This window comes from Catharus ustulatus, chromosome 8, assembly GCF_009819885.2.
Source record: "Catharus ustulatus isolate bCatUst1 chromosome 8, bCatUst1.pri.v2, whole genome shotgun sequence".
NCBI classification, from domain to species: domain Eukaryota; kingdom Metazoa; phylum Chordata; class Aves; order Passeriformes; family Turdidae; genus Catharus; species Catharus ustulatus.
In genome coordinates, this window is record NC_046228.1 from 12,643,195 (window position 1) to 12,665,105 (window position 21,911).

Sequence of the window (21,911 nt, forward strand, 5' to 3'; positions counted from 1 at the left end):
TGCAGAAAGTGGGCCAATTTTGAAATATTAGTATTACAACATGAGGCTTTTCAAGCTGAATTTTTGTAGCTCCAGCAGACAGGGAGCTAGAAATAGAATGCTTTGGATTTAGGATCAGACAGGCAGAGATCTGCCTGTGAAAAACACCAAGAGCAAGTGCCAGAGAGCATTTAAGCAGAGACCTAAGGAGACTGTCAAAAAGGAACAGAAAACAAAACAAATTTTAAGAAGTGGGTCCACACACATGTTCAAAAGAAAAAGACCAGTGGAGACTGTTCATCAGCTTCTTTCCAAAAATGACTCCATGGCTTATTCAATCCCTGTTACAGATTAGGAACCACAACACAAATCAATTCTGGAAAAGGTAATGCCTCACTTCCCTTTACAGCAACAGCCAACATTAGATTAGCTAGGAGTGAACTCATTTCAAATGAGGTACCTCTTTGCTCAGAGCAAAGTCAGGCAGGTTCTTTCCTAGGCCAGTAGAAAAGGTCCCTTAGACTCCCTTGCATTAAATTTGAATGATTGAATTCAAGTTAAGCACCCAGTCTGCTCAACCAGTACACAGGTGGATTTGACAGCTCTGGTAGAATTTTGAGGTCTGTTTTTAGAACAGAAAAATCCCCCCTATTTCAAAAGCTATTTATTTGTCTATTTATTTGCAAATAAACCATGCTTTTTAGAGGAGAAGCTTGTTTGTAGACTGCTTCAGGAATCATGTTTATTCACACTTTAGGAGATTAGAGCAGCAAGGGGGTGGGAATGTGCTGAAGCTCTCTTAAAATTAAGTTTCTTGCCTGGCAGCATGGAATTGAAACAGATACTTATTTTGCAATTATGGTCAAAGAATGTTAATAATAGGCCCACCATCAAATCCTCCAGCTGTTCAGCCTAAGCACTAGGACAATCACAGAACTACCCATTTTCATCTTCTGCAACAGTATAAGGAAGTATATCCTGCAGTGTTTGGCTTTGATTTATCTCCTTGTAAGCCTCCATTCCACATTCAGGTTAAGAAGGTTTTGCTTCTGCTCAAAACGTGAGTTTCAAAACCCCACCTATCCAGCCAATTACCAAACTTACTAGGAAGAAAAACATCCTCTCTCCTCAAATAACTGTATTAACTGACAGCACTATCACATGAGCTGCTTGTTGCACCCATCAGTGGTAGCAGGGACCCGGTATCAAAAAAGACATACTCAGTGTTTTGAAGCAAGATGGCTGTGGCAGAAGATCAATGTGATGGGAAGGGAATGATTTAAAACTGTAAGCTTATTTATTTCCAACACTCTACTGGAGAGTAACATGCAATTTGATTCTCACCCTTAATTTGTACATTCTCATGGGAATTTGGCAAGGCTGCTCTGAAGAAGAAAGCTGGAAGAGCTCTTGCAAAAGACAGTGTGCTATGCCAGATCAAGCCAGCTATCAGTTATTTACATTCATTTCAAAGGACACAAAGGAAGCCACTTATTTCCACTATATCTGCACTTTTTGAAGAGAAACCAGTTAGGACAAAGCTGATCCTAACACAGGGCTTGCCCATACAGACCAACCAGCATAGTGGCTCTGGAGTAAACATTTAAGTATGCTCAAACGAGTCTGAATTAATTTCCAACTACAGAGACTATTCCAGGGCTCAGCAATCTCAGGAGGGAACACACACATTAGGAGATCACACTGAACTTGTGCTACTGGGATGCTTCCCAGCAGAGGCAAGAGACTGGTTACCAGGGAAAGTGATCTCCAGCCTGCACCTTCCAAGCCACCCAGGAGAATTTTTAAGCAGCCTATTTTAAGCACCAGTTTCAGGAACTCTAAGGAGGAATTTGGCTTAGCCACTCTCGCAGGATTAAAGCGCACACCTAATTCTCACAGCTGTTAAATAAAAGGACTGCTATGCTAACACACAGGAGTGCATTCCGTGCTTTCAGACCAGGGAAATAAACTACCAACATAACATGCATTTGTTCAGACACATTACTGCATACAGAACACCCACAAGTCTCACTACAGGCTAAGAACTCGATCGTGCTATCTGAAGTCTGAACAACAGGGACTGAGGGGAAGAACAACCACCCTTTACTCACACATGCAGCAAAATCCACCTTAACCAGCCAACAGTTAAGTGACATCATTGAGTTTCACATCCAAGCTGCAGATCCTGCAGCACAGAAACCACAGCTGAGGCAGGGTCTCCCTCTTCTCTCCTTCAACACCTCCTTCAAATCAAGTAAGACTTCCCCATCTCTACACACAGGCTGAAAGAGATAAAGATAACCACCACTGCACTGGTCAGTAAAAACCAGGAGTATGCTCATCTTCTATTCACAAAGATGAAATAAAGATGAGATAACCCGCCCAAAAGCCCAAAATTGAGTTAAGCAGGATGAAGAAAATCCAATGCCATAACACGAGAGCTTAGCATGTGGACAAAACAACAACTGAAACTTAAGTTGCAATTTAAATTTATCTGAAAGAACACTCACCAACTCACGAGGGTTTTTTTTCAAGGTAACTTAGGAAGTTAATAAAAGGTGAGCTCAAATATTCCCCACTAGATTTCCTCTCTCAAGCAAATCAACCCCAGGAACCGAGCTGTTCCGTGGTACTTTGATCAGATCTCCCTGGGTAGGAACACTCTGGTGGCACTCCAAACAGCCTTTCTTTTTCCAGCACAGGAGTCCATACATCCAAACTGTCTGAAATTTCACAACTCAACCACTTTGAAAGCTCCCTCCTGCACAGGTCACAGAGCATTATTATTTGGCTTGCAGAGAGGAACAGATTTTAAAAGAAAAACAAAAAGATGTTTTTCCCTTTCTCATGAGCAATAACTTCTAACAAGAAGACGTATTTGTCAAGTCAGCACCACCTACAATCAAGAGAAAGGCAGAAAGCACCAGTCCTGTTCTGATACACAAGCTACACCAAAGAGGCAGAAAAGGTCACATCTCTGCTGAGCGTGTGGTCCTGAAGCACAGGGTAGCCTGGGGAAAAATAACTGCAACTCTTAAGTGCAGCACTAGCAGGTGCTTTGAAATATATTTTAAGACAAAGAAATGATTTATGAGTTACAAGATCAAAGTGTCAATCAAAGTAACTGGAACACGGGCAGAGAGCTGAGGTCGGCTGGCTGAACTATGAATGGAGCTGGAACGCCTTGTTTATCTCAGCACGTGCGTGCACCGAGCCTGAAAGGCACCCGAGCAGCCCACCCACTCCTCCCCATCAGGCCAGCTGAAAAAGCACAGAGAAGACACAGCCAAGGAATGGGCGCGGATTCCCGTCAGTGGTTCTCACTATAACAGACAGATGAGTGGAAAAAGCAAGAAGGAAAACAACCTTGCTTGGCACCATGCCCACACACACATCCCAGTGCAGTGGGGGAAAAAAGGCTGGGGGCACATCCCAGCCGTGGATCAGCTTTCTGGCCCAGGGAAGGAGCGGATCTGGCAGATATCTAAATAAGAATCACTCGCAGTCCAGGATGCACCTTCCCACAGCCTTCCTGAGCAGGAACCCGAGGGCCCCCTGAGGAGCTCCCTTGCTGCAAGCAGGTGGACACTGACCACCACCAAGCAGCACCTCCCCACCATGCCCCCGCCACAGGCGCGAGCCCACCTTTCTTGAACTCCTCCAGCATGGCATCGAGCTTGGTGTCGTTGAAGACAAAATGCAGCGGGTGGTTGTAGAAGCGGGTGATGGTCTTGAGTGGTGTGCAGTCATCGGGGTCCACAAAAGCCAGGTCCTTAACGAAGAGCAAGTCCACGATGTTGGAGCGGTCGCCCTCAAACACAGGGATGCGGGTGTAACCGCTCTCCATGATCTCGGACATAGTGTTGAAGTCGAGCACAGCCTCAGCAGCGATCATAAAGCAGTCTCGGAGGGGAGTCATCACATCCTCCACAGTCTTGGTGCGCAGTTCCAGGGCTCCTTGGATAATATTGAGCTCCTCCTTGACTAGATCGTTATAAGGGTCGGTGACCCGCAGCATCTCCAACAACTTCTCACGGTTATAGACCGTGCCGATCTCCTGGCCCAGGACACAGTCCAGCAATTTGCTGACGGGGTAGGAGGCCGGGAAGGTCATCATCATGAAAAACTTGGTGAGGAAGATGGTGTTGGCGCCCACGGCCAGGCCGTGCCGAGAGCAAATAGCCTGCGGCACGATCTCGCCGAAGATGACGATACCGATGGTGGAGACCACCACGGCCACCAGCCCAGAGCCGGCAATGTCATCCAGCAGGATGGTAAGCGTGGTGTTGACCAGGACATTGCCCAGCAGGAGGGAGCACAGCAGGTAGTTGCCCTGACGCCGCACAGGCTCGATGCGCTTGGCGTAGTTCTTCTCTTTGTCTGTGCCACAGTTCTGCACGATGCGCAGTTCCATGGGGTCCAGGGCCATCAGGCCCAGGTTGAGGCCACTGAACATGCCCGAGAGGCATAGGAGGAGCGAGATGAAGATGACCTGCAGCCAGAAGGGCAGCAGGAACTTCTTCTCCTCGCCCACAATCATCTTGGTGTCCTCGCCGTCATGGTAGATCCAAGTGGTCTCACCCCAGGGCGGGGGTCCCGCCGGCCCCTCGGCGCCCGCCAGCCCTCCGGGAGCCCCGGGCCCCAGGGCGGCGGCGGCGGGGGCCGAAACGGAGGTGCACAGGTAGTAGGACTTGCTCTTCTCCGTTTTGCGCAGGGGCTTAATCTCGATCTCGATGATGCCCGAGGTGCGGCGGTTGAGCACGATGTGCGGCAGGATGATGATGTCCGAGGTGCGGATGCCGCAGCGCTGCGGGGCCCCGCCGCTGCCCGCCGACCCGCCGCCGCTCCCGCCGCCGCCGCGCCCCGCCGGCCCCGCCGCCGCCCGCCCGCCCCGCCGCCGCTCGTGCTCCGTGAAGGCGATGCGCGACCACGTCTCGTTGTTGATGTTCTGCCCGTAGACCCGCAGCTTCACCCGCGTCCGTTCGCTCACCCGCAGCGCGCCCCCCTCCATGAAGGAGACGTCGTCCGTGTCCTCCAGCCGCAGGCCGATGATCACCGTCTCCTCCGCCGCCGGCGGGGGCACGACGGCGGCGGGCGGAGCGGCAGCGGTGGCGGCCGGGGGCCGCCGGCCCAGGCAGCCGCCGAGCAGCAGCAAGAGCAGCACCCGCGCCCCCCGGCCGCCCCCCGCCATGTTCCCACCGGGCAGCGCGGCCATCTTTAGTCAAGGCTCGGCGCCGCCGCGGCCCCGCATCACCGCGCGGCGCCTGCGGCGTGCCCCGGTTTCCCCGGCGGCGGCGGTGGCGGCGGGCGCGGCGGCACGGCGGGCGACGCGCGGGCTCGGCTGCCCGCGGGACCCGACGGGCGGCGACTGCCGAGCCGGGCCGACCAGCGCCGCCTCTACCCGCGCCCGCCCCGCCCCGCCCCGCCCGCCGTGAGGGGGAGGGGCCTGGGCCTGCGGCCGCCAATCAGCGCCCGCCTGCTCGGGAATCAGCACCAGGCCCCACCCACAACGCGCCCCGCTCCCTCCCCAGCCCCGGGGGCGCGTGACTCCGGTGTGTACGCCGGGCGCGCGGGGGCGGGGCCGGCCGTACGGCCGCGGCCAATGGCGACGGCGCTCGGGGACGAAGGGGGCGGAGCCTTAAGAGGGGCGCGACCAATGGGGGCGCGGTGCGCCCGGCGCTCGCGGCGCTCGGCCGGAGCGGCCCCGGGAGCGCCCGCAGCGGGGAAGGGGGCGGCCGAACGGGCCGGGCGATCCCGCTCCCTCCGCCGCTCCCGCCCGGCCCACGGCGACCAACGCTCCCCTCGGACCCGCCGCGCCGTTCGCCCGCTTCAGTGGCTCGGGAGCGCCGCCCCGCGTCCGCGCGCCGTCCCGATCGGCGGTCGCGCAGCGCCCCCTGGCGGCCCCGCCTCATAGGCACGGCCCGACGGGGCGCATCCCGGTGCCTCCCGCCGGGATCGGCTGCGGCGGGGGCCGCTCTCAGCCGTGCCCGTCCCCCCAGCCGCCGCCGGTGCAGTACCGTGCGACGTTCAGAAATCAAGCTGTCGCATTGCGGCCCCCGGGCACCCTCTCCCCCGACATCTCCTCGGTTGTGTCGCGCCTGAGAGCGGAATTAACCATTAGATACTGAATACGGATTACTGAATAAGGAATACTGAATTACCTGTGCTCTGCTCCGGCGCCCCGTGCCGGGCCATGGGGTGAATGGGGTCGGGGTTTGGAGCTCTCGTTGAGGACGTCCAAAGCCGCCCCATTAGTCCCGGTGCGCTCATCCTCAGTTCAGGGATGCACGGGGGGCCGAGAGCCCCGGTTCATGAAAGCACCTGTAAATCACCGTGTGCCACTGCCCTGAGAGCCCGGCTGGTTCCAAGGCTCGGCTGCTGTGCCGCAATCCCAGCTGGGGCAGCACACATCCCGCACCCGGCCGTCATCTCTCCATGTCGGTCAGGGATGAGGGAGCCAGGAAACAGTTCAGCATCTGGACAGCCAGAGACAGCCATAGGAACAACCAGTGTGGCTTGTGGTTGCTGACACCCTTTAGAGGTGGTAAAATAGCCTCCCTGCTCTTCAAGTGCTTGGAAAATGCAAGAATAAATTGTGCAGGGCAACCCAAAGCAGTGTGGAGCAGAGTGCAGTGCTCTGGGGGCTGTAGTCACAAATCTTTCCTGGGCCCAAACCTCATTCAGCTTATCCTGAGGGAGTCCCGCAGGTTTGCTGCCTTAAGGAGGTGAAGGTGACAGATGTCCCTGAACCTCAGCAACATCCTGCCAACCACAGGGTTAGCAGGGACTCAGAAATCCCTTCCCTTTCGCCTTGGAGTGAATCAGACCATCACAACCTCTGGCTGCCAAGGGTGGACACCGATGCTGCAGATCTTCACACTAGGGGAGCAGGATTTGGGCCATCTCTAAAATCACCAAAATACACAGACTGGGGTGTTGGACAAATTATGCTGGGGTTCCTCACTTGGGAAGGAGCTGCAGGACCTCAGAGAGGACACCATTGCATCCACAGCCTGGTCAGGACCTCTAAGGATCCACATCAAAGTCAAGCTCTCTTAGCTGCTTCCTCCCTGACATACCGAGAATTTGGGAAAAACACAGTGCTATGCAAATGCAGTGACATTTGAGCTGTGGCCTTTTTCTGTATGCAAAGAGAGCAGGGATCTCGCTGCGGGTGTAGCTCTTCCCAGGGAAGTTGAAAGGCCATGCCAGGAACTCATGTCTTTTTAATGAAGGGATTTGCAGGTAGGACCCCCCCAAACCCAATCCCCCTGCTCACCCACTGGGAAGCCTGTCTTTGATAGCTGGAGCTAATTGCTGCAAACCTCCCAGGATGAGCTGTTTGGGGATTTGGATGAAGTCTTTGTAAATAATCTAGGAAGAGGGCTGGGGGTGGGCTGTGTGTATTAAACAGCTTCTTCCTCCCAAGGTCCTATCAGTGAGGTCATTCCTCACCATTTCAGAACAATTTCAGGTGTCCTGAACACCTGGACCCTCCTCAGCCACTGCTACTGCTACAGCAAAGCATCCTTGGCACTGACCACTCTTTGTTTTTGAACCCAAATTTTATTGGGCTTTGCTTCTTAAATTGCCCCATGACACAGCAAGATGATGCTTTAAATGTCAGAGAAAGGAAATTTGGTCCCTCCTGGAAAATCACTGTGTGAGGAGGAGTGGAAATGGTCCCTTACTTCTGTTCAGCTGTTCAGCAGCCCCCAGCCTTTCCCAATCACCTTCCATGGGCTAGGTCCTGTGGGATTCATGCTGGACAGCAGGGATGCAGCCCATCACCTCCCACCACAGCCTTGCACCTTGCTCTTTGCCTACTGTGGGATGGATGTGTTTCTGCTTTTCCAGAATTGCTATATTTCCCTGCAAAACTCTGCAGGTGTGATGCCTGCAGGGGACTCGGGGCTTTCCACCTAGATGGGGAAAACAGAAATGTCGTGATGCTGCACAGAGAAAGAGAGAGCAATCCCCATCTCCTGGAACAGGCTGCAGGGCAGCAAGTGAGATGGAGACTGTTCCTGCCGGCCCCACAGAGAGGGGACCCACAGGACAGGTCCTCACTGCAACCAGGCACAGCCTGCCCCACCAGGGAAGCGCAGCACCCATGTCCCTGTGGCAGATAAAAGCACACAGCCTTTGAGCTCAGACGTGTATTTGGTCTCTGGTGGAAGATGTCACTGGGGCCGCATCCTCTCGCCATGGTGACTTCCAACAGTGGTGTGAGGATACCACTTGTCACTCAGCAGCATCCTGGGGGACCACAGGTGCCACCAGAACAGCAGGCAGGACCTGGGGCTGTCAGCCGCTCCAGCAGCTGGAAGGGATCACGGATCTTCTCCTGAAGGACAGAGAAAAACCCAGGGCAGGATCAGGCCAGTGGGACGCAGAGGCACTTGGCTCAAACCCTGCCAGCAGAGCAACCCAGGCAGACCTTCCTTAGCTATCATGGGGGACAGCTCCTGGGTCACTGCAGCTGCTTTTCCCTGCAGCAAGGAAGAAGCCAAGAGCTTGTCTGGGACTTTGGCTCTGCTTTTATCTGAGAAATGCCTCCTGATTGGACAGAGACCTGAGAAAATCTCTCCTTCCTAAGTACAAGGTTGTATTTCAGGGATACACAGCTGCAGGGTGTTATCACCCTTGTCTCTCCTGGCCCGTCTACAGGCTGGAGGGACCACCAAGGAGAAGAGAGAGGTTTCCAGCAGATAGAATGCTTTGTACTGCAGGGTCAGGGTTGGCAGCCAGGGCCAAACCTGCTCTTCCATCAGCAGGCGGGAGAGCAATGGGCAGGAAGAAACTGTGGGGATGCACCATCATCTCTCTGGGGCAGGCTGTGCACAGCAATCCCCTCAGGGGGAGGGATGGCTCCCCGTGGGAGACCTGAGGGAAGTCCAGCTGTCAGCCTCACCAGTCCCCATGGACATGTTGGTGGTTTGAGCAAACCCCACTTTGGAGGGCTCCAGCTTGGGTAGGGGTACAGTTTGTCCCAACTCAGGCACCAGGCACTTGATGTCCGATAAGCTCCTGCCAGGCTCAGAGGGACACAGGTGTCTTGGTATCATGCCACAGCCCTTCTGATACCCCATAGCAGCTCTGATGGCATGGGACACCCATGTCCCAGTTCCTTAACCCAGTCACGGAGCTGCCCTCTACTGACCTTCACTCCCTTGGAACAGCAGCCCTGTGGTGCTGCAGCGTTGGCCCCACCAGCTCGGATCAGGAACTCCTCTGCAAACCTGGAGCTCTGCAAGACTGCAGCCATCTCAGCATCCACATCCACCACCTCTCCTTCCTGGGGGCAGAGGAATGGTCACAGGCCTGTGGTCCTGGATATGTCTCCCAGGGGACTCCATCCACCCAGCCAGATGATGGGGAGAGAGAAAGCAGGAGCATGTCTTGGCCCAAAACCTGAAGAAACACTGACAAAACCCAAGCACCAGGCTTCAAACCATTCTGGAAAGCCACCATGGATGTCCGGCTTCTACCTTTACCACAAAGCAGTGCGTGCACCTGTCTCCCTCTCCTGTACATTTGCACTCCCCTGGGTTTACACAGCCCCTTGGCTCCCACCCACCATCCCCTCCAGCAAAGCTCCCCCTCCAGATCACAGAGGATGCTGCTTCATCAGCTTTAACTCTTCCCTACAGAGCCCCAGCATGCCTCCCCAAACCTTGAAGCTGAAGTTGGCATCGAACACCAGCTCTCGCTCGTGCCCCACGATCCCGCCATTGTAGATGACCTGTGCTGGCCCGGCCCGGCTGCCAGCCGGCAGCTTGAACAGGCGGAAAGTTGCAGAAACAAAGCGGCAGTCACCTACAATGGAGAGGTTGGTGGCTTGGGTACTGAACACCTGGAATGGGATCCCAGCAGAGCTTCCCACAGCTTCCCAGAGCTGACACTCCCTGGCTGGATCCTCACCAACGATGGCCTCCAGCTCCTTGTTGCCGATGGTGATGGGGCTGGCGGTGACCAGGCATGGGGGGTGGAACCCCACCTCCTCAGCAATGCTGTACAGATCTCTCCAGTACAGGGCTCCTGCCAGGCATTCTCCTGGCACGAGATCACAGACATGGGGGATGGAGGCAAAGGTCCAGCGCCCCCATGCCATGTCACCCCCATCCCACAGCCCTACACACCCCACAGCACCCGGTGCTTCCGGATGGTCTCACTCAGGCGCTGGCTGGCGTAGATGTCACTGAAGTACATCTCTCCTCCAGGCTGGAGGGCAGCAAGGAGTGAAGGGAGACCTCAAAAAGTAAAGGGACAAAAGGGGCAGGGAGAATGGGGAACCCCCCAATCCTACGCTGTTTGGGACCCTCTGCAGAGATGCCCTCCCCTGACCCCATCCTGCATCCCTGCCTTGCTGGATCCCATTTGCTGCTTCTCAGTGGCACTCCAACAATAGGGCTACCCCAAGCCTGCTTTGCTGCCACAGGCACCAGCCCACCATCACCTTCAGCACACGAAAAGCCTCCTGCAGCACAGCCCTCTTGTCAGGAGCAAGGTTGATCACGCAGTTGGAGCTGTGGAGGAGGAGACCCAGGCTTATTTGCACCCTCTTGTACACTTAGCACCACCAGCTGCTGTGTGTCCCATCGCTTCACACAAGATTTGGAAACACCAATTTGACCATGAAAAGGGCAGTTTATATTCCCAAACTCTAGCCCAGATTCTGGCTTGGGATTTCCCTTTTCCTAACATATGCATCTGAAGCAGGTGACCCATTGGGGTGCAGACCCAGCCCACAGCAGGGAAGCAGCAGGACTGGGGGTGACTGTGCCCTGCACAGCACCTACATGATAACATCGTAGCTCTCGTCAGCCAGTCCAGCATCACTCAGCTTCTCCATGTAACCGTGGAGGAACTCCACATTTGGCTTTCGGTAGCCAAACTTATCCATATGGTAGGCAATGTGCTTCTTCGCCACCTCAACCTGACAGGAGGAAGGGAATGTTGTGGGGGGGCTGCTGGGAGGATGAGGCAGGGCCCCAGATTTGTGCCGTACTTGGCCCTCGGTCATATCTATCCCGGTGACGTGGCCCTGCTCCCCGACCAGCTGGCTCAGCAGGTAGCAGTCCCTGCCACTGCCGCTGCCCAGGTCCAGGATCCGGCACGATGACAGGCACTCAGGGATCACCAGACCACAGCCGTAGTACCTAGGTGGATGCTGAGTTGAGCTGGGTGGAGGTGCCCCATGGCACAGCCGAGAAGGGGCTGCAGCCCAAGGGGTGCAGCAGTGGAAGAGAGACCCTGGGGTTTACCTGGCCACCACCTCCTCATGGATGTGCTCCAGAGCATCTCTCACCATCTTGGGAAGGGGCCTGGCTGAGGTGATGCACGCATTGGTTTTGAGGTCCTCTGATTTCTGCAGCTCTTTGCCATAGTAATCCTGAGATGGGAAGGACAGAGGCCGCTAAACTGTGCCAGGTTGAGTCCTGGGAGCTCCCCATGCTCCCATGGGGGCCATGCCTGCACTCAGCCTGTACATGCCCACATGTCCTCTGGCACTCTCATTTCCACTGAGGAAAAAACTACGCCAAGATCAGGCATCCCTTTGCCCCCATCCTCCCCAGCTCCCTTTGCTCACATGCACTGATGTGTTTGTACAAGATGGAATTTAACTCCCATTTTCAGTAACTTTGCAGGCTGCGGCCACCATTTCCCTGGCTGAGAAGGGTGCAGGGAACAAGGGCAGGGAAATGCCAGGTTGCTCAGCGCCCCATCCTTGTGTGCAACAGAGCAAAGCTGCCAACTGCACCTGGCATTTTAATCTGAGCCCCCAAACAAGCTTTATCCTCTACTGGTAGCAGAAACTCTGGCGCAGCCCAGGCATGCACCCCCTGCCCCATCCCTCCCCAGTCCCCACCCGCACCCCTCACCTGCACCTCCTGGTGGATCTGCTCTCCGCAGGGAGTCGCCACTGCAACAGGAATGTGGGGCTGGTGGCTGACACCACAGAGATGGGCACCACTCCCAAGGGCTCTGAATCCCCCTTTTCCCCCAGATACCAGAGCACTTTTTGCTCTCCCCCAGCAGAACCCTGAGAACCCCCACAAATTTACAGTCTAATAGGATGCTCCAGGGGCACCTGACAACACCTCTCCACTACAAAAAAACCCCCAGGCCCAGCTGCCCTAGAGAGATGAGCCCCCAAAGCATCCCTGTAGGGTAAATCCCCCCTCCCCTGCTTTGCAGAGAGCCCCTGGCCCCAAGGACAGCCCCAGCACCCCCGGCAGAGGCCCTGGGCTGTCTTACTGCCTCCAGCTGCAGCGCCTCAGCCGGACTCTGCCCAGCCTGGGCCACGCTCCTCCCCAGCACCCTGTGCTGTCCCGGCATCCCACGCTGCCTGGGCCTGGCTTCCGCCCTGGCACTGGCTCCTGCCTGCCCAGGCCCCTGGCACACGGCCCCACAGGACACAGGCACAGCGAGGGCTGCTGGCCCCACTCCCATGATGAGCACACTGCCACCATTCATGGTTCTTGCTGCACCCACACCCCCAAAACCCACCCTGCTGCCTATTCCCCCCACAGCTCTGCATCTCCACGGTGCAGCCCTGTCCCTGCTTGCCCCAAAGGCAGGGAGACCCAAATTTAATGCCAAAGCTGTAGCCTTTGCAGAGGACAGGGCCTTGGAAGGGACGAGCCACCTGCACCAAGGTCACACTGCCTCTGCAAAGCCCCCTGAGCTCAAGCAGAATGGGGGATCCTGGGGGCAGAGACCCACCACCCTAACAGTCTCCTTGATGCACAGGGACCGCCAGCAACAGAATCCAGGACAGACTACTGCAGTATGGTGGTGTTCAGGACAGCTTTTATTCCCGGCAGAAAGCCACAGGGAAAACTCTCATTCCCAAAGTGCGCCTGCAAAGCTGGGGTCAGAATGTCACCCAAGGCAAAAATACTGGCAGGGATGGTGAAATCTAGCCCGAGAAGGCTCTGCAGCACAGGAGCCAGACTCCAGCAGCATTCCAACAGGAATGCGGCAGCCCCGTGTCAGCTCTCAGCCTGCCTGCTCCTATCAGCTGGTGAAAAGCACACTCAGGGAAACAAGTGCTTCCCGTGCACTTCAAGTGCTCCAGATTAAGTGACTTACCAAAAACAAGACACAGTATTTATAGCTGTTCCTGGATGTGAACAGGTCACTAGTCTTCCACAGAGCAGTACAGAACTGAGCACACCAGCTTGTGATGCTCTCCTGCCTGCTTCCCAGACAGGCCCTTGGATACCTTCCCAACCAGATAGAAACACCACAGCCAAGGCTGCTTCATCAGAAGCTGGAGCAGCAGCCCAGGAAAAGGAATGCAGTTGAAGGCCGAATGCAGCACATATGGGCTGGCAAAGGGATGATGTTCCAAACTCTGGCAGAGAGGAAAATAAGATAACCTCTGAGGAGGATGATGGCCAAACCACAGCCAGCTAGGCCACCGGCAGATGTGTGTGCTTAGATTCCTGGTTTCAGAAATCCTGTGCTGGGACCTCAGCCTACACTGAAGTACCTCTCACCCACCCAGGCACTTGCAGCTCACACTGATTAAAATGCCCTAAATAAACTGCACTCTGTGCCACCTCTGTGGCTAAATACAGACCAGTAGCAAACTGCAGACACCTGCATTTAAATGTCATGCCTCAACTATGCATTTCTTGCCAAGGGTGCTGGTGTGGGCTGAGCGCCTCACACTGCATGGGAAGTAAGCAGACACAGGAATTACTGGGAGGAGCAAAGTTTTGGGGAAGTTTGTTTCAACCAGGTGTGGGTAAGCATTCTGCAACAGAGGTGTGGATGCAGGCACACAACAGGGGGCCACACAGACTCTGCATATATCCCAGCTGACATCCAGCATCATCCAGATACAGTTCTGAGCCCAGGGGCTGGAGGGGAAAGGACACTTCACTCCCTCGGTGCTGGTCAAGGTTCCTCGTGCCTTTGGCTCCCCTTCATTTCAGCAGGTGACTCAGCTGGTCCTGAAGGTTTGATGAGCGCTCCACGCTAGGCACCAAGCAAGAGGAGATTCATGGTGAGATCTGCTCCCAGACTGTGCTGTGCTCCCTGTGCCCAAGGGACCAGAGCAGTTCTAGAGCTGACACTACAGCAAAGAGAAAACCTGGGGTCCCCCAACCTTCCCTCTGTGTCACCACAAAGTAAATCTCACTTCATGCACCCTGCTGTACACAGCTCTGCTCCCACCACCCTCATCTCCTCTCACAAGCAGCCTCACATGCTCTATCACATCAGTGAAACACAAGGAAGTCTTGGTATGAATCTCATCTCTTCACTCAAATTCTCATCTCTTCACAATACTGAAGTGTTATCCTGCTTGGCCAGCATCTGCCTCAAAGGCAGCGAGAAAAACCTTTCCATTCTGCTTTCCCCCATCTAACTCCATCACCTTCCCCTTTCCACCCCCATATGCATGTTCCCCCAAGTCCTCCCAGAACTCACTTCTTCTGAATTGCTTCTTGCCTAGATGAGAAAAGGAAAGACAAAAAAGCATTATAAAAACAAAATCTCAGTCATGGTTTATGTTATGTTGAACAAGGGCTCAAGAGGCCAAAACTCCAGGGTATTTTTGGATTCAGTTCTGGGGAACAGAAGCAGCGCTAGCTTCTCCTTCTTAGTCCCAGGTGCATCAAACACACTCATGGGAGACACAGTACATGGCAAACAGGAGGCAAACATTTCAGCTCCCAGCCCAAAACAGCCTGAAGAGGGCTGGAAAATTCCAGCTCCAGGTCCTGCTCAGCTTTGAAGAACTGAAAAAGAGAGATCAGTCTGAGCTGGCAGCTTCATGCAAAGTCTCTATGGAGAACAGAGAATAACTGAGGGATCCACTCAGCCCCCAAGAGAGAACACTTACTGGTATCCCCAACTTACTGGTACTGTAGATGAGTAGTTATTATGGCCATTTTTCTCAAACTCTGTGGAGAACAAAACAAAGAATGAATGCCTACAGAAATCACAATGCAAGCTGTCCTAATGCCCCAGGGAGTTTCTCCAGCACAGCCACCACTGTATTGCTGCACTGCCTCCAAAACACCCCTGCTGGTATCTGTCAGCAGCGGCACACTTCCCCCTCCTTTCCCAGTGACAGGCAGAGACACAAGTGCTTCGTTTCAGCCCACAGTCCCTCAAGATTTCTGTCAGAGAGGGCACAGCTTGAGGACTGAACAGCCTGCAGGACACCGGGAGTCCAATGACATTGGGTCTGAGGAAGCACTAAGTTATTCAGGCCACCAGCTCTGCTGCCTGAAGTCATGTATTTCACTCCAGGGCTCCGGCAGCACGGCTGCAAACTGTTCTTACCACCCTCCTCTCCTCCCGTCCCTAGAAACACTGCTGCTCGAGCACAAGAACACAGCTCACATCTTCCGAGTGTAAGATGGCATCTTCTTGCATCACCATGTTTCTCGCAGCTTGACCCAGGAGCTACAAGACAAACAGAAAGACCAGGCTGAGACGCTGCAGCTTTGCTTTTCCCGAAGCCCCCGTGACGGCTGACAGGGTGACTTGGGGTAACACCGTGCGGGGATCACCGCGGTGCCGTGAGAGCACATCCATCGGGAGCGCTTGAGGCACCCGGGAGAGCTGGTAGTCACCCTCCCGCCTGCCACCGCCGGAGTCCCGAGGAGTGCCCAGCCGTGCCCGCATCCCGGTCCCATCCCGCTGTCCCCGTTCCTGCCCAGACACGAAGAAGTGTCCCCTCCTCGGACTACAGCTCCCAGCTTGCATTGCGGCGCCCCCCCCTCCCGCCTCCGCTCCGGCCCTGCAATCGGCCACCCGCCGGTACCCGCCGCTCACCTCGGCGCTGCGGGAGCCCTTCAGCACCTGCTTAGTGAGAGCGATCACGTCAGTGCCGCAGCTCGTCACCTTCTCGGTCAGGAGCCCCTTCACCGAGTGGCCGAAGCGCGCCTGAGCATCCGCCGCGCCCCCCGCCGCCATCTTACCCCGCCCACGCCCCGCACCGCCTGCCCCTGCAGCCGCTACGGCGAGCGGCGGGGGCCTGAAGGCTCGGGAAGGCGCAGAGCCCGCGGTGGTCGGGGTCACTGCCGGGTGGAGCTTCTGTTCCCAAAGGACTCCCCCAGGACGCCTCATCGCCTCAGGCACGGACACCCACAGCCTGCCCAGCACTGACAAGCACAGACCAAGGCTGACCAGCTCTGACCAGAGTTTCTCAGCCCTGGCCAGTACTTCACTGTAGTGCAGTGACCAGGGGCTGACCAGCACAGCCGAGGGCTGCCCAGCAGTGTCAAGTGCTACCCGTGTTTCCCCAGCACTGACAAGAGCTGATGATCAGGGATGCCTTGTCAGCTTTTCTAGTGCTGCCATTCCCTCCCGCATGTGTTGAGGTGCTCCCAGGCTGGGGATGGATTCCAGTGCCCTACCAGAGCCCCCAGCTGTGCTCATGGCACCCAGGACAAACCTCGAGGGCTCAGCTGTCCCTACACCCCAGCCCACCAGAGGGCCCTGGGGATCAGATCTGACCCTGGGCATCCCCTGGCCCCCAGCACACTGCAGTCAGCTCCCCCATGGCCACCCAGGGGCTGGCCGTGGCCCCGCTGCCCTCGCCCCCCACCATGTGCCCACAGCTGCAGAGCTGGCCACGGGCCCAGCGCCCGGCTCCCCCCTCCTTGTCCCCCCGATAAGGAGCCGAGCCCGCCTCAGAGTCAAGGAGACGACCCTGCAGCCGCTATAAGGGCCCCCCGCGCGCTGCAGCCTGCAGCCAGGCCCGCCATGCCGCTGCTGGGTGCCCTGCTGCTGGCCCTGGCCCTGCTCTGGACCTGGGGGCTGGCCCGCCGGCGGGACACCCTGGCAATGGCCACAGGGACGGGTTTGGGGCGTCCACGCAGCCTGCCGGCCCTGCCACTGGTGGGGAGCCTGCTGCAGCTGGCCGGGCACCCCCAGCTCCACCTGCGGCTGTGGCGCCTGCAGGGACACTACGGCAGCCTCTACGCCCTCTGGATGGGCTCCCACTATGTGGTGGTCGTCAACAGCTATCGGCACGCCAGGGAGGTGCTGCTGAAGAAGGGCAAAGACTTCGCCGGACGGCCCCGCACCGTGAGTCGGCAGCAGGTTTTGGGGACCCCTTCTCACTGTGGCGTGGGCTAAGGCGGGGGATGCTCCCAAGAAAGACACAGGCATGCAGCAGGGTCCGTGTCCCCTCCCCATCCTGCCTGCAGCAAGCCAGGGGCAGGGCAGTCCCTCCACACCCTGTTCCCCAGGGTGAGCCCCGTTATCCTCCATCCCAAGGGTGCCTGTTTTTCCTGCAGCTGGCTGCATCCCTGGGGCACAGGGATGTGGGTTTGGGTACTACCAGGCTCCCTGCACCCCTTAAGTTCCCTGGGCATCCTAGAGCCCCTAACCTTCACATCTGTCCCCAAACCTCTTTATCAGTCCTTGGCAGGGGGAAAGCAAAGCTCACGAGCTCTGCTTTGCCTGCCTGCATTAACCTCTAGACCCCCAGACCATTTCTGGGGTGGGGTCTGATGATCATCCAAGCTCCACGGGGCTGCCCTGCAACAGGGTGACCCTGGGACTGCCTATCCCTCAGGTGACCACGGACCTGCTGTCCCGGGGGGGCAAGGACATCGCCTTTGCCAGCTATGGGCCCCTCTGGAAGTTCCAGCGCAAGCTGGTGCACACTGCCCTCTCCATGTTCGGGGAGGGCTCACTCGCCCTCGAGAGGATCAGTAAGTGCCTCCCTCCAGCCCCAGGCTCCCTCCCAGCTCTGGTGCCCTCCCATGCTGTACTTTTTCTTAAGTCTTCTATGTCTTTCTTCCCTGAGTCCCTGGGAACCAAGGAAACAGAGTGGCTCAGCCCATGACCCCTGGTATGCCCTCAGCTTGCCAGGCAGGGGCTCCATCCCCCTCTGTCCCCCTCCGTGTACTTTACCAACACCTCTCCCTGTGTTTTCTACCCTGAACTTTAGTTCCCCTCACTCACAGATGGGGAAACTGAGGCATGGAGCCAGGTCCCCACTCCACCCAGGAGGACATCCTCGCACATCTTTATTCTCTCTGCTCCTGCCCAGCACCCAGCATTGTCCCTTCTGCCCATTCCAGCCCCTCAGGGCCCAGCCCTGTCTGGGGGGTGCCCTCTGCTGGCTGCACACCCTGAACGAGCAGGGGATTGCTCCTTCCAGCCCCCAGCTGCCCCTTTCACCCTCTTGGCTTAATCATCACTCTCTGATCACCCCCTGGCCTGCCTCTCCTCCACACCAGTCTGCCGCGAGGCTGCATCTCTGTGTGAGACACTCAGCGCTGCACAGGACACGGCCCTGGACATGGCCCCTGAGCTCACACGGGCTGTCACCAACGTGGTCTGCTCCCTCTGCTTCAACTCCTCATACCGGCGTGGGGACCCTGAGTTCGAGGCGATGCTGGAGTACAGCCAGGGTATTGTGGACACTGTGGCCAAGGAGAGCTTGGTGGACATCTTCCCCTGGCTCCAGGTGAGCAGGGACATGGGCATTGCCTGTTCTTCTCGCCTCAGATGAGAGGGAGGAGCTGGGATGTGTCCTATAGGAGCCCCCCTGAGTTAGGAGGGTCCCTGTCCCAGTGACCCACAAGAGCCAGTACACTGGTGGGCACAGAGTGACCACCTGGGAGCCTGCAGGAGCTGGAGGTAAAGCCTGTTGTGATGTGCTTTTCTCCCTCAGATATTTCCCAACAAGGACCTGGCCCTGCTGAAGAAATGCCTCCAGGTCCGGGACCAGCTGCTCCAGCAGAAATTCACTGAACACAAGGTGCCAGCAGGGCCAGGACAGGGAGATGGTGGAGCGGGGTGGTGGCCACTGTGTCCAGGACAGCCTGGCTCATGCATGTCCCTCGGCAGGAAGCTTTCTGTGGAGACACCGTGAAGGACCTCATGGATGCCCTCCTGCAAGTGAGGCTCAGTGCTGAGAACAGCAGCCCTCCTGAGCCAGGACTGGAGCTGACTGATGACCACCTCCTCATGACAGTGGGGGACATCTTTGGGGCTGGTGTGGAGACCACCACAACTGTGCTCAAATGGGCTGTGCTCTACCTGCTCCACTACCCTGAGGTAGGGTCTGCACCCTACGGTGGGGGCTTGGGTTCCCTCCAGCACCAGGGATGTCATGGGGAGCTTTGGGGAAGGCAGGTGCCAAAAGAGAAGTTAGGCTCTGCAGATAATCAGGATCAGGCTGTGGGCACTTCTGCCCCACACAACCTGACAGGACATGCTGATGGTGCTGGGTGTACCCCACTGTGCACAGGGCACCCTGCTCCCTGGGCTCCCACAGTGGTCTCTGCTTTCCTCCCAGATCCAGAGGAAGATCCAGGAGGAAATGGACCACAAGATCGGCCTGGTGCGTCACCCCCACCTCAGCGACCGCCCGCTGCTGCCCTACCTGGAGGCCACCATCAGCGAAGTGCTGCGCATCCGGCCTGTGTCCCCCCTGCTCATCCCACATGTGTCCCTTACTGACACCAGGTGAGACCTCCCTGAGGCACATCCAGCTCATGGGCAGAGACTGTGGGGAGGGAGCCACTGCCTCACTCTCTGTCTGCTTTGCAGCATTGGGGAATACTCCATCCCCAAGGGTGCTAGGGTCATCATCAACCTCTGGTCTGTGCACCATGACGAGAAGGAGTGGGACAAGCCTGAGGAGTTCAATCCTGGTGAGTTATTTGATCCTCATCTTCTCCTGAGCCATGGCATGGCCAGGTGGGTGCAGCAGGAGAGGATGGGCCCTGGGGGAGGCTTGGTGCTGGGAGGTTGGATCCTGCTCCTGTCCATCTGTGGCATTTGCAGCTCCCAGGAGGGATACATGTGATGAACTGGGGCAGGTCTCAGGCAGAAGGGATCACCCTGCTGATACCAGTGGTGCTGATGCCCTTGCCCTTGCAGGCCGCTTCCTGGATGAGCGGGGCCAGCACATCCATTCACCCTCACCCAGCTACCTCCCCTTCGGAGCCGGGATCCGTGTCTGCCTGGGAAAAGTCCTGGCCAAGATGGAGCTCTTCCTCTTCCTGGCCTGGGTGCTGCAGAGGTTCACACTCGAGTGCCCTGAGGACCAGCCCCTGCCCTCGCTGGAGGGCAAGTTTGGTGTCGTGCTGCAGGTGCAGAAGTTTCAGGTGAAGGCCAGGCTGAGGGAGGCCTGGAGAGCGGCCTCATGATGGGGAGGAGCCCTGGAACCCAGGCAGGGGGGTGGGACCACAGGGGCTGCCCCATGGATGGGGGGGTTGTCCAGATAAAGCTATTCCCGACACAGTATGGCTCTGGCTATTTTTTGGGACAGGAGATGGAGGACAGGGTTAAGTGTGAGACGGATGGTGGCCCCACAGCTTCAGTTAGGAGGCTGTGGCCTCACTGCAGCAGCATGGTACCTCCTGCCAGTTGACTGTCCTGAGCACTCACTGTCTGGCTGGATTTTGGCCATCGCTCCAGCAGCAGCACAACCTTCCTGTAACGCAAGGGGCCGTGTTTGCTTTGCTTTTGCCAAAAACTACTGTGCCATGGAGGGCAGCGTGTAATTAGGTTTCTGGTTCTCTATTACTTGACCTCTTAATATTTAACTAAATAGCTGCACAGCTATGGCTCAGGGCCCCTGGAGGGAAAGCAGCCAAGGCAGAGGGGAAAGCCCCACAGAGCCCCAGCACAATTTAACACCCCAGCCCTGCACACCCCCTCATTTTTTTCCCTGCCCTCTCTCTTGCTATCAGGCAGGAAAACAGACATAAACTTCCCACCACTGAACCTCCTGCTCAGTGTGTATGAGTTCTTTCAAACCCTCAGCACTTGGCTTTCATACAGCCCCTTCAATGCTGGCATCTGATGCCAAATGGGTCCTGTCAGCCTGTGGCAAGAGGGTGATGATGAAGGCAATGCATTTGCAGCCTGGCACAGCACCGGGAGCATCCTCCCTCCCAGTCCATTTCCCTGGGGGCTCAGGGTGGTAGGGAGGAACTGGAGGAAGACCTACCATGCACATACCTGTCCCAAGGGCAATCCACAGGCTGAGGTGAGCAGCTGACTCACCCGAAGCTGGGCAGAGGGAGCACAACAGGAGCCACTCCCAGTACTGCTGCAGAGTCTCTGATGGCTTCTAAGGGCTGGGCCCCACAGGGCTAGGCTGCTTTCCTACCTGTTTCCATCACACCAGGTGTGCTACTGGGTTTCCAATCCCTCCACTTCTGCTATGACACACTGAAGCTGTATGGGTGAAGGGACTCAGAATGGGCTTCAGGAAAACATGATGCTCTGGGCTTCCCTGGGGATTGGCACCTGCATGCCAGCCTTGTCCTTCCCCTGCCCCAGATCCTGTCACTGGCAGCACACACTGGCAGGCAGGCTCCACTCCAGTCTCCTCTAGCATTGTGATGCCTTCAGGAGCATCAACAGGAGCTCCAGGACATTTATGCCCCTTTGCCAAGGCATTTGATTTTGCTCTTGGTAAGGGAAAGGATTTTCTCCTTGCCAGAATCAACACAGGGCTGACACCTTGCTGTTTGTCAAGGCACCCACACAAGTGCTAAAAGCCAGCATGCACCTTGGGGCAGAAAAGGGGACCTTCGAACCAGGGATGTTCCCAGCCTGGAGAATGCCTCCAGGCACAGCCTCTTGCAATCCACCTTCCCCATTTGCCAGGGCTGGCATGTGCTGTCCTGGGCCCGGGGACCAGCACATGCTGCAGATCCCAGCACCCCAAGCTGGGCCCTGCTGCAGGGTGTCTTAAACCCCACCCAGCCCACCAACTCCCCACGGGGAGGAGATGGTGCTGGGGAAATTCAGTGCCCAGAACCAGCTGCCTGGTAAACAGCCCCTGGCACGGCTGCTCCCTGCTCTAGGAGAGGGCAGAGGCACCGCTGAATCACCCGGCTGGTATTTCTATTCTGACAGCTGCTCCGGGGCTGTGCTGCTGCACCCAAAGCCCTGGTTCCACCAGAAAGCTCCACCTGGGCCACGGG

The 21,911-nt window shown here is 56.8% G+C and overlaps 4 protein-coding genes across 5 annotated transcripts in view; 1 reads left to right on the top strand and 3 right to left on the bottom strand.

Moving 5' to 3' along the window:
• The window catches only part of CNNM2 (cyclin and CBS domain divalent metal cation transport mediator 2), a 116,609-nt gene extending 111,415 nt beyond the window's left edge, over window positions 1-5,194 (bottom strand). Inside the window, exon 1 of the mRNA XM_033065518.2 lies at window positions 3,625-5,194. Within this exon, the coding sequence (XP_032921409.1) occupies window positions 3,625-5,194 (1,570 nt within the window). The remainder of the gene's footprint in view (window positions 1-3,624) is intronic.
• A 2,929-nt stretch (window positions 5,195-8,123) lies between these two features.
• Window positions 8,124-12,399, bottom strand: AS3MT (arsenite methyltransferase). Of its 2 annotated transcripts, XM_033066487.2 has the most exons (11): window positions 12,241-12,390; window positions 11,865-11,905; window positions 11,247-11,374; window positions 10,991-11,141; window positions 10,782-10,918; window positions 10,439-10,508; window positions 10,122-10,203; window positions 9,904-10,035; window positions 9,656-9,798; window positions 9,143-9,277; window positions 8,124-8,326 (listed from the first exon to the last, which is right to left on the bottom strand). In XM_033066487.2, coding segments are annotated over exons 1-11 (1,119 nt in total). In that variant the 5' UTR covers window positions 12,242-12,390; the 3' UTR covers window positions 8,124-8,227. The 2 variants fall into 2 exon arrangements, with proteins under 2 accessions (XP_032922378.1, XP_032922379.1); XM_033066488.2 differs by lacking the exon at window positions 8,124-8,326 and having other exon boundaries at window positions 9,159-9,404; window positions 12,241-12,399.
• Window positions 12,400-12,773: 374 nt separating this feature from the next.
• Window positions 12,774-15,943, bottom strand: BORCS7 (BLOC-1 related complex subunit 7). Its single transcript, XM_033066490.1, has 5 exons — window positions 15,781-15,943; window positions 15,346-15,408; window positions 14,857-14,900; window positions 14,425-14,445; window positions 12,774-13,971 (listed from the first exon to the last, which is right to left on the bottom strand). Exons 1-5 carry the CDS (start codon window positions 15,919-15,921, stop codon window positions 13,920-13,922), a joined length of 321 nt encoding a protein of 106 aa, XP_032922381.1. The 5' UTR covers window positions 15,922-15,943; the 3' UTR covers window positions 12,774-13,919.
• Window positions 15,944-16,713: 770 nt separating this feature from the next.
• LOC116999613 (steroid 17-alpha-hydroxylase/17,20 lyase) lies at window positions 16,714-20,120 on the top strand. Its single transcript, XM_033066486.1, has 8 exons — window positions 16,714-17,037; window positions 17,531-17,669; window positions 18,201-18,430; window positions 18,638-18,724; window positions 18,814-19,023; window positions 19,265-19,434; window positions 19,519-19,622; window positions 19,852-20,120. Exons 1-8 carry the CDS (start codon window positions 16,714-16,716, stop codon window positions 20,118-20,120), a joined length of 1,533 nt encoding a protein of 510 aa, XP_032922377.1.
• Window positions 20,121-21,911: the final 1,791 nt, after the last annotated feature.